Raw genomic sequence first — 13,408 nt, forward strand, 5'->3', positions numbered from 1 at the left:
ATTTGATTGGGTTTATTATTTATTTCGATGGTGATGTTGTTGTGTTGCCATCGTCTATACTTATAAGCGTTTCTTCGTTATCGGTTGGAGGCGGAGCTGGTGCTGGCAATGGGATTGCCATTAATCCGGCATTCAAAAGAGCAATTGTTTCTGGTTTTGGTATTGCTACGGCATTTGAATATGACGCTGGCGATGGTGTTGCAAGTGGAGGCGGCTGGGGATCCAGTGGTGCAGCCTGCTGCTGCTTGTGCTGAGGCTGTTGATAGAATGCTGGTGTATCACTGTTGCCTGCCTGATGGTGATGATGATGTTGATGCGAATGACCAGCACTACCAGAGTGATGAGAGTGTCCACCGGCATGACTATGTCCAGCGGCAGAAGATGAGTGATGTGAATGACTATGACCATGACCATGGCCATGATTATGTTTTCCTCCACCATTTGGTGGCGGGGGAAAAGACTTTGGCAGAGATGAACTCTGACGACCTGATTCGGATGATTTCAAACGTTCACTTAAAGCCTTCAATGCAATTAATCTGAAATATAACAAAAAAAAAAAATGGATATGAAAGAGTGTTACATCAATTTTAAAACGTGTGGGTGCTGTCAACGATGACTTTATTTATGAAACTGAACCTGTTGCTGTTCCATCAAGCTGCGAAGAGAAACTTTCTTTGAAAGAAAAATTAGAAAATGAAGTAAAAAATAGTCTCAGAACCCCACCAAAATATAGAAGCGACTAATGAAACGACTTTAATTATGTAAGCTATCAAAAAAGGGATGCTGCTGTTTGAAGACGGGATAAGAGGAAAATACTTAGAGCAGGCACATAAATATTTAATGTCCATCCCTCTAACGAGTATTGAAACCGAGCGTGCAATATCTGCTGCTGCAAGTTTTGGAACCAAATTTAGAAGCAGACTTGCAGCCAAAACCTTTGCTTTTTATTCGATTTTATTATAAAAATAATTCCTAATTAATTTAATTTAATTTAATATTTATGTATTTATTTTTTTAATTACTTCTTAACTAAATATACAGACTGAATTAATTATGAATAAATGTTTAGAATATAGTTTATTCCGTTAGGAATATTTTTTAGTTTTTGTTTAAAGCTATATTGTTTTTGTTTGTTTTTATGAAGAATATTATTTTTTTTTTGTTCTTTGTCCGTTGTAAATAATAAAAATTAATGCATAAAACTTTTTTTTCCTCCCAAATTGAGTCTGAAAATATTTTTCAAATCCCGGGATTATCCCGGGATTGAATTTTTTAAATCCCGAAATCCCGGGATCGGAAAATCATCCCGGGATTGCAATCTCTAGTTACGCCACTATTGTGCTCATAGCCTCATTTGTAAAGACGTTTAGACTTAATTTACATGGTTCCCAAAATCTTTAAATGCGTTTTTCTCAAAACGGTGTTTTCAAAGTCGGTGAGGAAAATTTCTCCGAAATGACTGCACGGATCGGCTTGAAATTTTCACACGATCTTCTTACATACTTTTTTTCAGGTAATAAATGAAGGAATCGAATTTAAGATAATTTAGATCAGAGATATCTTCCTCACCGCCAGACACCTTTTTGCTAAAGTCATCTAGGAAGATCTACTACAAAAATAAGGGAACCTAATATTTTTGTAAATACATCGTGAATTCTTAAAATTTGCTATATCGTCGGTCTCATAAGAAAACCTCGTAACTCCCTAAATCAAAAATTTTACAGGAGAGACGAAAGAGTAAACAAACAACAGAGTAGTTGGGAAGAAACGCGCTGTGCAAAATTTGAATTTAAGTCTATTTAGAGTTTTCGGAATGACCCCAAATTTTCTAGGTTGCTCCGCTGACATATTTTCTAAAGAATGGCATTCAAAAGTCATTTTTGAAAAAGTTACGAGGTTTTCTTATGGGACCGACGATATGTACATAAATTAATTGTATGTATTAATTTAGCTGCGTTCCTTTTAGTTCAGTCAATGGGGGAAAAATCTGAAAAAAGTTGTGACGTCCGTTTAATTTGGATGGAGTATTGAGTATAAATTTCAATTTGTGTATTGTTTGGTCTTGTGGAGCGTACGCCATTTTGAAAAACGCATTAGTCTCAATATGTCGACAACGACTGGTCGGACAGAAAATTTGCAAGAACTAGATTGGAAATATAATTATCTTTCTTTCTCTAGTACATCATTTTTCTCTAGGAGTTATATATTATCAAAGTTACAGTACCGCAAATAGTGCATTTTTGTATATTTTAAATAATATAAACAACCCTTAGAGTTATGCAAATGGGAAATAACTGAAAATGAGATACTTTGCGGTTTTCTAATTACAGTAAAACCTGCTAATTGGGACACTTTATAATCGGACCACCTCCTATTCGGACCGCACTTAATGCTTTCCCTGCTATTTTTCATATAAATTTCCCTCTATAATCGGGACAACTGCTAATCGGACCATGGACCACCTTTATAACATTCTTTGCTTATTGTTTTACCTGTTTAATTGGACCAAAAGTCAAAAATTTGGAACATGTGTGTTCAATTTTCATGTACATATGCATCCCATTTTTTTTTTCTTGGCCAATTTTGCAAAGTTACATTTGTTATTTGGGGATTTCTCAATGTTTAATTTTATTTTTCGTTTCTTGGCAAAGGAAACAATTTGACAGTGCAATAGAGTTTTTGAAGTTGATTGTTTTGTGAAATGGATTTGAAAAAGAATGTTAAAGTTATTAAGCCTTTTGAAATTTGTTGGTACCTATATTTGTTGTCATTTTTACGTGGGTTAGAGGTATGAATAAGAGAAAATTTTTTCTAAGTGGACCGGTCCGATTAAAAAGGAACCTCTATAAGTGGACCACCTCCAAATCGGACCACTTTTCTTCGGTCCCAAGGGTTGTCCAATTAAACAGGTTTTACTGTACTCTGAAAGTATAACTCCCAGAGAAAAATTATGTACTAAACAAAGAAAGATATTTATACTTCCAATCTAAAAAGTCTTTGCATATCGTCTACGTCATAACTTTTTTCCGATCCCCTGCATTTGAATCCTTATTGACTGAACTATTTGGGAATATGTATCTACTGCTTAGTACTTAAAGCTGCTTTGAACTACTTTTTCAATAGAGGAAAAGTCGTTTAAAGTACTAAGCAGTAGATAAATGTTCCCAAAGGAATGCACCTAATAAAAAGCTAAAACAAATTAAGAGAAAGTACGTTTTTTCGAATTTAAAACTAGATATATTTAAACAAACCTTCTCCTCTCAATGTCATGTGGATCAACACCCGGCATCGATATCGATATTGATGATAAACTCGAAGCTGAAACCGTGCGTGGTGGTGCTGGGGGCTTAACCACTCCCATCTTTAAACAACACAAGTACATTGGATTGACCAAAATCCCTATAAACGGCTGCATCACGGCTGGGAAAAAACTGGCGAATGTAAAGCTCTCCGAGCTATCCCCATGTCCATTCGGATGCCATTGATAGAATCTCAAATACACCCAAGACACTATCAACCCAGAACAGAACATTGCCGGATAGGTGCCCTCGAGGATGTTTAACAACCAAGCAACCAGTGAGAAAGTCAAAACAGTAAGTGGAACATTCCTAAAAGCAAAAACAAACAACATAAGAACCCCAAATCCAATAAACAATAACAAAAAATAAAAACCGATTAGTAAGTCTTCCATATCGTGTCTTAAAGATCAAATGATCAGGCATAATCTGTCTAACAGCCACACAAATCCCAGCCACATAACCCGCCAACCCATGAATATGCACATCGAATAGAATTTCTGCATTTTTCGTGCACATATAAACAAATAGATAATAGAAAGTTGTGCATATTGCCACTCCAAGATTTGTAATGGCAAAGAATTTAAACATTTCCATTTGACCCCAGAGGGGTTCCAACATTTTGCCACATAGCCCAACGGTAATAACATCGACGAGTACCTCATAGAAATGCAATTCTATGAAACAAAATGTAAATGCAGTCCATATCCAGAATTCCGAGGGGAGTATGTAGCCCGGAGTGACACTGAGTATTTGGACGGCTGTCTTGGAATATGATAGCAAATAACCACAGGTTGTGACTGCACATATTACCGTAATTACAGGGGAAGTGTTTTTCAAGAGGGCGGAAAATTGTTGCTTTAAATAGGGGACATTGCGATTTAATGCTCGAGTTGTCGCCATTTTTTTCCTTTATTTTGCAAAAGTTTAATAAGTGTTTTGTGCACTTTTTGTATTTTTTTTTTTAATTTTTTATTTTATATTTTTCATCATCGTATGAAAACGTCAACAAAATGTCAACTGTCACATCGACAACAAAAAAATTAAGGGCAAAAGAAAATGCGAAAAAAAAAGAGGAAACAAAAATAAAACATCGAATTTTCTATGTTTTTTTGTTCGTTAAATGAAATCAGCTGACGAGCTTGTTTACCAGAAACTCAAGTACAGTTTGAAGTGAAAATTTTAAGTGGTCAAATAATGTTTACTGACACTTGGCATCACGGCACCTGGTGGACAGCAACGAAAACCTGAAAGTTATATTGACACTTGGCATCACGGCACCTGGTGGACAGCGACGAAAACCTGAAAGTTATATAGATTATTTTCTGATTTGCCGTTCAATGTAATTTCCATAAGAAAAAAAATAAAAACGACCTCGAAAAACATTTATTTTACGAATTAATTTTATATGTACGAGTATCAATGTTATGATTGTAAAATGATAATAATATGTGTTTACCTATATCTAAATCAGGTTTAAAATATATCAAAAAGTATAATAATACCTGTGTAATTTGTATTTAAAAAGTGCAAACGAATCGTCTGAAAACAACAAAGAATACTATAAAAAATATAGAAATTATTGAAATTATTCTTTTATCTGTTTTGCTTTTTCACAAATAATAGTAGGTAAGCACATTTTTTTTTTTAAATTTTCAACAATTGAACAAAAATTAAACCAAAATAGTTTTTTTTCTTTTTTTGTAGTATTTGTTGTTGTTTCCCTGCAATTTGCTACACTTTTTGAAGACAAATTACACATGTATTATTATACTTTTTGATATATTTTAAACCTGATTTAGATATAAACACATATTAGGTGTGTTTTTTATTACCACCGGGCTTAACTGGTTAAAAAAAAACGCCTCAGGGCTTAGCGAGAAAAATTGGCAGCACTGCATACTAAATGTTCCGAAATCAGCTGACACAAAAAAATATCAAGTTGTCATATTTTTCGCTTTTGGGGTTTCTTGTGTGTTTTTGAAAAAAAAAGTTCAACTAACTATTAAATAAGTATTTAAAATAATAATTGTCCTTCTAAACATCAGTTTTGATGTTTTTAAACAAATTCTAAACAATTTACGAACAAGTTGAGTTGGTAGCCCAACTAACATTTTTGCTTACGGGTTTCAAGTCTAAAGGGCTATTCGCACCTATAAGGCTGGTATACTACCCACGGTAAAAAAATTATCAGTAAACGCTGATATTTATACTTCTAAACAACTTTTTAGGAGTATCTTATAGTGGGATTATAGGTGTGATGAGAAAATTATCTATAAGCACACTATAACGATGTCGAGAAGCATTTAATCCTATAGGAATCCACGACAGAGGTCATTAAAAGCTTCTTATCATCATAACAATTTTATTCTTATAAAGCTTTACAGGTGTACAAAATGTAGCATCTGAAAAGTTTTATAGAAGGCATTACACTCAGCTTCTGGAATTTTCTTTTTAGGACGCCAAAATATATAGTGTTTCAATAAATTGTTACTGTTTGAGTTTATAGCGGAACATAATATAAGGTAGACAAAATTTTTATTTTCTCAAAGTTATCGCTTTCCATGATAAAGTTTTAGCAACCCATTTAAAAAGTTTCTATTTCAATTTACACAAAAGCATTATGAATATCAGGTTGCAGGCACATGAAAGGATTTGGTCGAATGACTATAATGATTAATTAATTATTGATCCATCTATATATCGCTAATACAAACTCTTGGTAACTCTCTTCTTCGTTGCCATCAATTTAAGATCAGGTTGCCTCGGATGCACCGATTTCAACCAAGAAGCAAGTAATAATATATTTCACAGTATTAAAGAAATTGAAAGAAATCGACAATAATTGTTGCTGGAACAGCAAGGTAAGTCAAAGAATGAAGATTTCGTTTAAATACTTCGAACTAACAAGAATATTGTTTCTTTTCTTTGAAGGAAGCCATGTTATTGAATATGCTAGACTGGAAATGATCGATTTGAAAAAGAAAAGCCATAATGAAGCACGTGCACAGTATTTATCTATGTTGACCACTAGTTTAGAGTAAGTATAATTCATTGAAAGTAAAAAAAATGTACCTTTTAAAAACTTGTGGCCAAGGTAAACCTTTTAGGCACCTTTTTTCCCTTCTTTAAAAGCCTGAAGATATCATTTACTCAAAATATCATTTACTTGCAATACTCACTCAGTACTGAATAACTAATCTTTGTTAATTCATTTAACAACAAAAATTTTCAATTGAGTTTAACTTATAGAATAGAATGTGTGTTGGGTATGCTGTAAGTCGATTATTAGCCGCAGTAAGCAATTTTGTTGTTATAGAAGGTACTTGTAACGCAAGTCATTTTATCAAATGCGTTGGTTTGGCATCTTCTAGTCAACTTTATTTCCAGTCCAGTATTACCAATTTCTTACCTCCATTTATTGGAGATCATCTTTAACTTGATAACTCCAATGAAGTTCTTTTTATCTGTACTAGTAGACCTAACCAGTTTGGAGCAAACTTTTCATACCTACATATAGCTTTTCTTTATTCTAAGACACGGCTTGAAATCAAAAAAACGTCGTCAATCCTTAATGTTTTTAAGTGTTCCTAGCCTTGGGCTAAAAATTTCTAATTTTTTTAGGACCTATTGGAACTTTGTCCTATTGGGATTGGGTATTTCACGACGGGGAAATGAATGGAACCAATTTCTTTTTTTATTTTTATTATTTGGTGCTAAAAATTTAATTACAAAACAAAAAACACATTAGAAAACTAAAGAACGACCTTCCAAGCAAGATACATTGCAGTTTTGATAAATTAGAAAATTTAATTTTTATTTTTCTTAAAGATGATGACAAATCTCCGCGTTCAACGCAGTCCATCTGAACGTAAGTTCTGAAAAACATATAGCTATCGGATAGCTTTTTGTTGTTGTAAACCATGTTAATCTTAGCATGTTAAAATTTGCAAGAAAAAAAGTCTTGTTGTTTGGACAAGTACTATGCAACAATAAAAATAAAGTAATCTGCTCAAAAGAAACAATTTTCCGCTTTACAATATTTACAATTTTACATATTTTTTTGTAGCTGCTTTGGCAATCTATCTGGACAGCTTTGCGTTCAAAAGAGATACGATAGATGATTGAACGCACCCAGTGTGAACGCCGTCCAAAACATGTGTTATGTCAAAATGTTTGATAGCGCCATAAGTAAAATAAAGTACATTTCAAGAAAAGAAAGAATTTAATTTCAAAACAAACCGAGAAGACGATGTGTTAAAACTTATCTACAAAAGTGAGCAAGGTTTCGCAAATTGTCTCAAATACATCAGTATTGTCAATTTAGATTCGTCAAAAAAAATCTATCCCACAATTCGATCGACAGTTGGAGGATGCCCAGAACTTCAGCGTCTATGTAAGATTTTCGGGAATGAAAATCAGTAAGTTCTATTCGATGAAATAATTTCATAAGAAAACTAATCTCTTCTCTGTCTATTATAGAATTGAAATCAACTAAAGACTTGACTATACCGGAAGGATATGCGGTAGAGGAACGGGTAATTGTATGAACAAAATTCTAAACTGGAACATCAATGTTAAGACGTGGAACTTTTTTCATCTAATTACCCGTACCACTACCGCATACCAGTCCGTTGTGGCCAAGCCTTAAATCTCGTCGAGAACTTTGCAAATTTAAATATGATTCACATTAAAAAAAAAAAAAACAAAACAAAAACAATCTAAACTTGACATTCTGGAGCGCATTTAAACGCCCAACCTGAAAGCCACACAAAGCCACGTTCGAAAAATGTATTCGATGGTGCAATCACGTTTCCAAAGCAATAGATAGCATTCCTAAGTCTTTACCAAGAAATAAAGACGCACAGGCTTATCTAGGAACCTCATTTGGATGGAATAAGTTATAAATATGTTGCACCAAGAAAACGTTTTCAGTCAATGGGTAATTTGAGTGGTGGTGAGAAAACTATTGCTGCTTTTTCTGTGTAAGTAAGTTCAGAAAGATAATTGTTAATGTTTGGTTTTGAAACGTTTTTTCTTTTAAGTTTACAACCTGGTCCATTTTTGTTGCATCTATAAACGAGATCACATCACAATGAACCATCAAACTATTGTCATTTCGCTCAAAGAGAAGTTTTATGTGCATGCTGTTGCTTTATTTGGAATTTCACCAGCTGTAAGTTTTTTTTTCGAATAAATAATTATTAAATAGAGTTGGGCACTTTAGGGCTCAATTATAGCTATCAGTAAAATCCATCAGTAAAAATTATGTTTTGCTATTTTTAATACTTTAAGATTCTAATTTATGCAAAATATTGATGAAATAAATTAAAAACACATTTTCACTAACTTTTTGAAAAAGAAGCAACGCATTTGGTGTTATATTTTAGTCACAAATACATATTATAAATTTTACTGATGAAGTTTTATTTTACTGAACAGTAAAATTTATAAAATGGATTTGTGAATAAAATTTAACACCAAATGCATTGCTTCTTTTTGAAAAAAGTAGTTAAAATAAGGTCCAAACTTATTTCATCAATATTTTGTTCAAAATAGCTAATATATAATGGATTTTACTGATAGCTATAACAGAGCCCTTAGTTCATTTGAATAATCATCAAATTAGTTTAGAAAAAACAAAAATACTTTGTTCAAACTGTATCCAAACTTATGTTAAATTGAAGCATGCTACATATAAAACAAAAATTAAGTTAAAAATAATAGATAAACATTTTATTTCTTATAAAAATTCTTAATTTCCTTTATATACTTGTCGAGCTTTCTGATTCCTGTTGGGAGTCTATGAGAAGGTCGTTTTGCTTTCATTAAATTGGAATCATAGTAATCCAAGATGCTACTTGTTTTTTGTTGTTGCTCAGATATTAGAGCATTGGTACTTGAAGAAAAAACGCTGAAACTGGTACAAGCGATTTTGTGCACTTTTTCATCTAATCCTAAGGTAGAGCAGAAGAACGAATTTCGCTCCGCAAATTTTTACCTTCAAATAGGTACCAAGTGACTAAGAAGTTATTTGGAAGGAAAATTTTTCATTTTCTTGGTACAGTAAAACCCACTTAAGTCCTTACCTCTCGATTAGCCATGAAAAAAAAAATATTAAAAATTAAAAAATGCACTCAAAGTTCTGTGCTATAACTTTTCTTAAAGCTGGTAGTTTATCCTTTATTTTGGTTTTTGACTCAAGTTGTTTCATTAAGTAGTTTTCGAGAAATTAAGTTTAAAAGATGAAATTTAGAAAAAAAAATTGTTTTCTTTTTTGAACTAATTCTGTATAAAATTTTGCAATATTATGAACCTTTTTTATTATTATTTAATGACCTGGTAGTTTTAAGTCAAATTCTAAAGAATTCATTCGAATAAATATCAAAGTTCCTAAGAAATTAAAAAAATTATTTTTTTCACGGAAACCCTGTTCCTTTTTTTTTATTTACAATATTATATTTTTTATTTGCATTTTTTTTTTTAATTTTTAACTGAATGTTAAACGTTATCCCTGGAGAAATTTTCTCAATAATATAATGCATTCAATGGAATAATATAAAAATCTATTAGTAAGGGTCGTTTTTGAGGTAAATTGCTTAACCCCGACTGCGTTTTGTGTCCAATTTAGCCCAGTCGTAATAAAGAATACAGTCTAAAACATATAAGTAGGTACTTCTATTACTATTACTACATAAAAGTAGTCGGGGGCTCGTGCCAAATTCCAATTTAAAAAATTTTTTTTGATACCTACATATTTAGTACCTATTTGGTTGAAAACTAAAATTGATGTCAGCTGGAGCTGCTGTGGGGCTTTTAGGAGAGAAAATATTTCAAAGTAGATAGAAATAAAAAAATCAGTTAAACTCGTATCATTTTGGAATAAGCTGGCTAGGCTGAAAGTATTTCACATCTTATTAAATATTCACATCTCTTAATAAACTGTACCATTTATTGAAATGTATATTCAGACAAGCGAGTGCCTTATTTTTTATTATTTTGTTAAAAAGTGCAAATAAAATATACAAACACATGATTCCATTGAAAAACTATATTTTATTTATTTCAGGTGAGTTCTTATCGATGGAACAAAACGTTTCGATGGAGAAACAAATTTCAGCCAAGGCGCAATAACAATTGCTAATTAAAATTATGTGCGTTTCAATAATCCTGCCGAAGCTCAACTTATACGCTATGCCTTGGGCATAGGCAGGATAATATTAAAGTCCAACAAATCATTTTTAGAAGGACACGGCCCCGTTTCTCACAAATGATGGATAAAAATGTGGAAAGAAAGCCAAAGTAAACAAAAAATAAGTTGGCAAACTTGTTCCTACAGAAAGAAATCAATTAAATCTTTTCTGCATCCCTGACACAGTAGTGTCTTCTTGCTGTTCAGTTAAAAGTACAATATGTTCGCATCTAAAAAGTACAAGAAATAGATGATTTTTAAAAATACTATGGGTGAGGCTATCCATGTGTTACGGACTGTATGTATGTATGATAAGGAGTTTTATTTCAATTTTCTAAAATCTTTTTCACTCAACAGCAACAACTTCCGTCACATCAGCAACATGCACCGCATCAACTGCACCATCAGCAACCTTCTCAAATGATTCCTCCACAAAAACATTCCCAACTACCTCCACAGCATCAGCAGAATCCTCCATACCACCAGGGAATGCATCTGCAAAACTTCAATCTACCGACATTTGGTATACCGCCCCCGGGCTACGGTGGGTATCAACCTGCATGGGAAGAGTACAACCTCCATGGGGAATGCAATGGAAAGAGATGAATTCCGAAAACTGATGGAAGATGCTCATCTTAATGGAAAGTAAGTTATCTCGCTTGAATAAAAAACTAAATTGATACACTAACAAATCCCTTTGTGTTTCTATTGTCAAAAGATCATTATTTAGTGAATTAAGTCAACGTTATGGACGCCACGATCACAACAAAACCATCGAAAAAGTACGTGAATGTGAAAGTTTTTTTCAAAGAGTACATTGTCGATTTTCTTCTCAAAAAAGAAGAGGATAAAATTCAGAAAAAGAAAAAGGTATGTGCAAAGTTTCTGGTGTCTATTATTGAGGCAAGTACAACCATAGTGTTGTTTTTTTTTGAAAATTTTATATAATAATAAAAAAATTAATGAAAATATTATAACAATCTTAAGATTTACAACTTTAAATCAAAATATCCACAAAATAAAATTGCAAAAATATTTTTTTTTATCTCAAAAACAAAATTGTATAGATTGTAATTTGTTTATATATTTTCATGGATTTTTATTTTAATGATGCTGATGTCTTCTCATACTTCTATTACTTCTACATACTATAACTACTACTATACTACTACCGCTGGGTTATGCTTGCTATCGGCAACCAGCAGCCTCATACTACCACCATCTTGTTGGGATGCGTCTGCGATCTCTTGTGCTAATCTATATGCCATTGTTTATTGGTGCTTTGAATCGTCATGAAGTCGAAAAGAAGGATAAATGGATTCAAGAGTTTTTGCAATTTGTCTACAGCAATTGCTGTTCGGTTGATCCAAGGCAAAGTGAATTGAGATCATCGATCTTTGCTACATTACCCATTGTAGCACCAGAATAATTTGTCGCACACACGAGATCTATTAGTGAAATGTTGACTGCTGCTTTAACTGATAACGAAACCAGTGGAAATATGGCTACTCAAGTGATATATAAAATTTGTATAACTATAACCTATTTGGTGCCATTCATTTTTATACACAAGACTGTTGAATTGACGGACCAGAAGTCGATTGCTATGATTATTAAGTTTCTTCAAGCTTTTGTCGTCGATAACTCTCTGATAAGGTAAGACAATTTAGACCGTATACCTCTATTTTTTCCCAAAAATTTTAAATATCATTTTATTTCTATTCAAGGTTATTCAAACTTTTGGAGTATCCCCAACTACACTCAACAAACATTCGTTTGTTGTTGGACTTTCACTTGAAAGCTTCGAAAAACACTCAGTTGGATAGCTCAGTGCGTGTAAACACTGGCATCTATTGGCTGGTTGGTGCGCTTGAATAAGAAGGTAATTGTCAGGCAAGAGCTCGTTGAACTCATCATTCAGGTTGTCTTGAATCCAATTGAGGCATTACCCTCCAGTGGTGGAGATGAAAAACATGGCGCTGACACACCACCGTTGCTGGAAAGGAAAATAACATGCATATTTTGATTCTTTCGTGGTTGGCTGCAGCCACTGAAGCATGCAATGCTGAATTTAAAAGTCAAGAGTTTGCTTCGGCAAAAAGTGCTTCATATTGTTGTAATATACCTAGAGTGCTTAAATGAACATTAAAATAAATATATATACATATATAAATTCAAAATAATTTCTCTTTTTTTCATTTTATTTTTATTTTTTTAACCCTATTATGCTTCCAATAAGAATTCTGCGGTAGGCTTATAGGATCGAATACCACTTTCGGCTACTGATGAGAAACCTTACAGTAGTCTTACAGTGTACTTCTTCCCACATTTATAGGATCGAATACCACATTCGGCTACTGATGAAAAACTTTACAGGAGTATTTCATCGTACTTCTTGTAGGTTTAATAGGAGTAAAAAAAGGGGGCCTTTTTGATGATAAACAGGGTTATATGAGTCTTTTAGGTGTGAAATCAGTGATGACGAAAAGCTTCTCACCATCGTTATAACATCGAAATTGTTAGTTGGGAGCACAGATTTAAATCTGCTAAGCCCAAGGGGCTAAAGTGTTGTTGCATTTAACATGTAAATTCCTTAGCCCCGACTGCGTTTTTTTTGTCCAGTTAAGACCGGTGGTAATAAAAAACACACCTATTATTATTATTTTACAATCATAACATTGATACTCGTTCATATAAAATTAATTCGTAAAATAAATGTCTTTCGAGGTCTTTTTTGTTTTTTTTCTTACGGAAACTACATTGAACGGCAAATCGAAAAAAAAATCTATATCATTTTGAGGTTGTTGCTCCAAGTGGTAGATGGCGTGGAAAGCTATTTCCCAAGTCACAATTGGGCTGTTAAGCAATCTGTCTTTGTCTTTTTCCTTTCTATCATAACTGTTTATTAAAGAAGTACAAG

The 13,408-nt window shown here is 32.9% G+C and overlaps 2 protein-coding genes and 1 long non-coding RNA gene across 7 annotated transcripts; 2 read left to right on the plus strand and 1 right to left on the minus strand.

Moving 5' to 3' along the window:
* LOC129915566 (transmembrane protein 115) lies at positions 1 to 4,342 on the minus strand. Its single transcript, XM_055995169.1, has 3 exons — positions 3,673 to 4,342; positions 3,252 to 3,608; positions 1 to 536 (listed from the first exon to the last, which is right to left on the minus strand). Exons 1-3 carry the CDS (start codon positions 4,197 to 4,199, stop codon positions 20 to 22), a joined length of 1,401 nt encoding a protein of 466 aa, XP_055851144.1. The 5' UTR covers positions 4,200 to 4,342; the 3' UTR covers positions 1 to 19.
* Positions 4,343 to 6,062: 1,720 nt separating this feature from the next.
* LOC129915272 (uncharacterized) lies at positions 6,063 to 10,496 on the plus strand. Of its 2 annotated transcripts, none has more exons than XR_008772268.1 (6): positions 6,063 to 6,160; positions 6,231 to 6,336; positions 7,366 to 7,717; positions 7,779 to 8,281; positions 8,342 to 8,472; positions 10,366 to 10,496. It is a non-coding gene; the product is annotated as an uncharacterized LOC129915272 (long non-coding RNA). The 2 variants fall into 2 exon arrangements; XR_008772267.1 differs by having other exon boundaries at positions 6,064 to 6,160; positions 7,779 to 8,285.
* Positions 10,497 to 10,512: 16 nt separating this feature from the next.
* On the plus strand, positions 10,513 to 12,659 carry LOC129915273 (uncharacterized). 4 transcript variants are annotated; one of them, XR_008772270.1, is made up of 5 exons: positions 10,513 to 10,790; positions 10,846 to 11,133; positions 11,207 to 11,358; positions 11,691 to 12,144; positions 12,216 to 12,659. XR_008772270.1 is itself a non-coding variant. In XM_055994758.1 (2 exons), exons 1-2 carry the CDS (start codon positions 11,948 to 11,950, stop codon positions 12,364 to 12,366), a joined length of 348 nt encoding a protein of 115 aa, XP_055850733.1. In that variant the 5' UTR covers positions 11,451 to 11,947; the 3' UTR covers positions 12,367 to 12,657. The 4 variants fall into 4 exon arrangements, 1 of the variants encoding a protein (XP_055850733.1); XR_008772269.1 differs by having other exon boundaries at positions 11,694 to 12,144; XR_008772271.1 differs by having other exon boundaries at positions 10,513 to 10,786; positions 11,694 to 12,144.
* Positions 12,660 to 13,408: the final 749 nt, after the last annotated feature.

The sequence above is a fragment of the Episyrphus balteatus genome, chromosome 3, assembly GCF_945859705.1.
Source record: "Episyrphus balteatus chromosome 3, idEpiBalt1.1, whole genome shotgun sequence".
In the NCBI taxonomy this organism is placed as follows: domain Eukaryota; kingdom Metazoa; phylum Arthropoda; class Insecta; order Diptera; family Syrphidae; genus Episyrphus; species Episyrphus balteatus.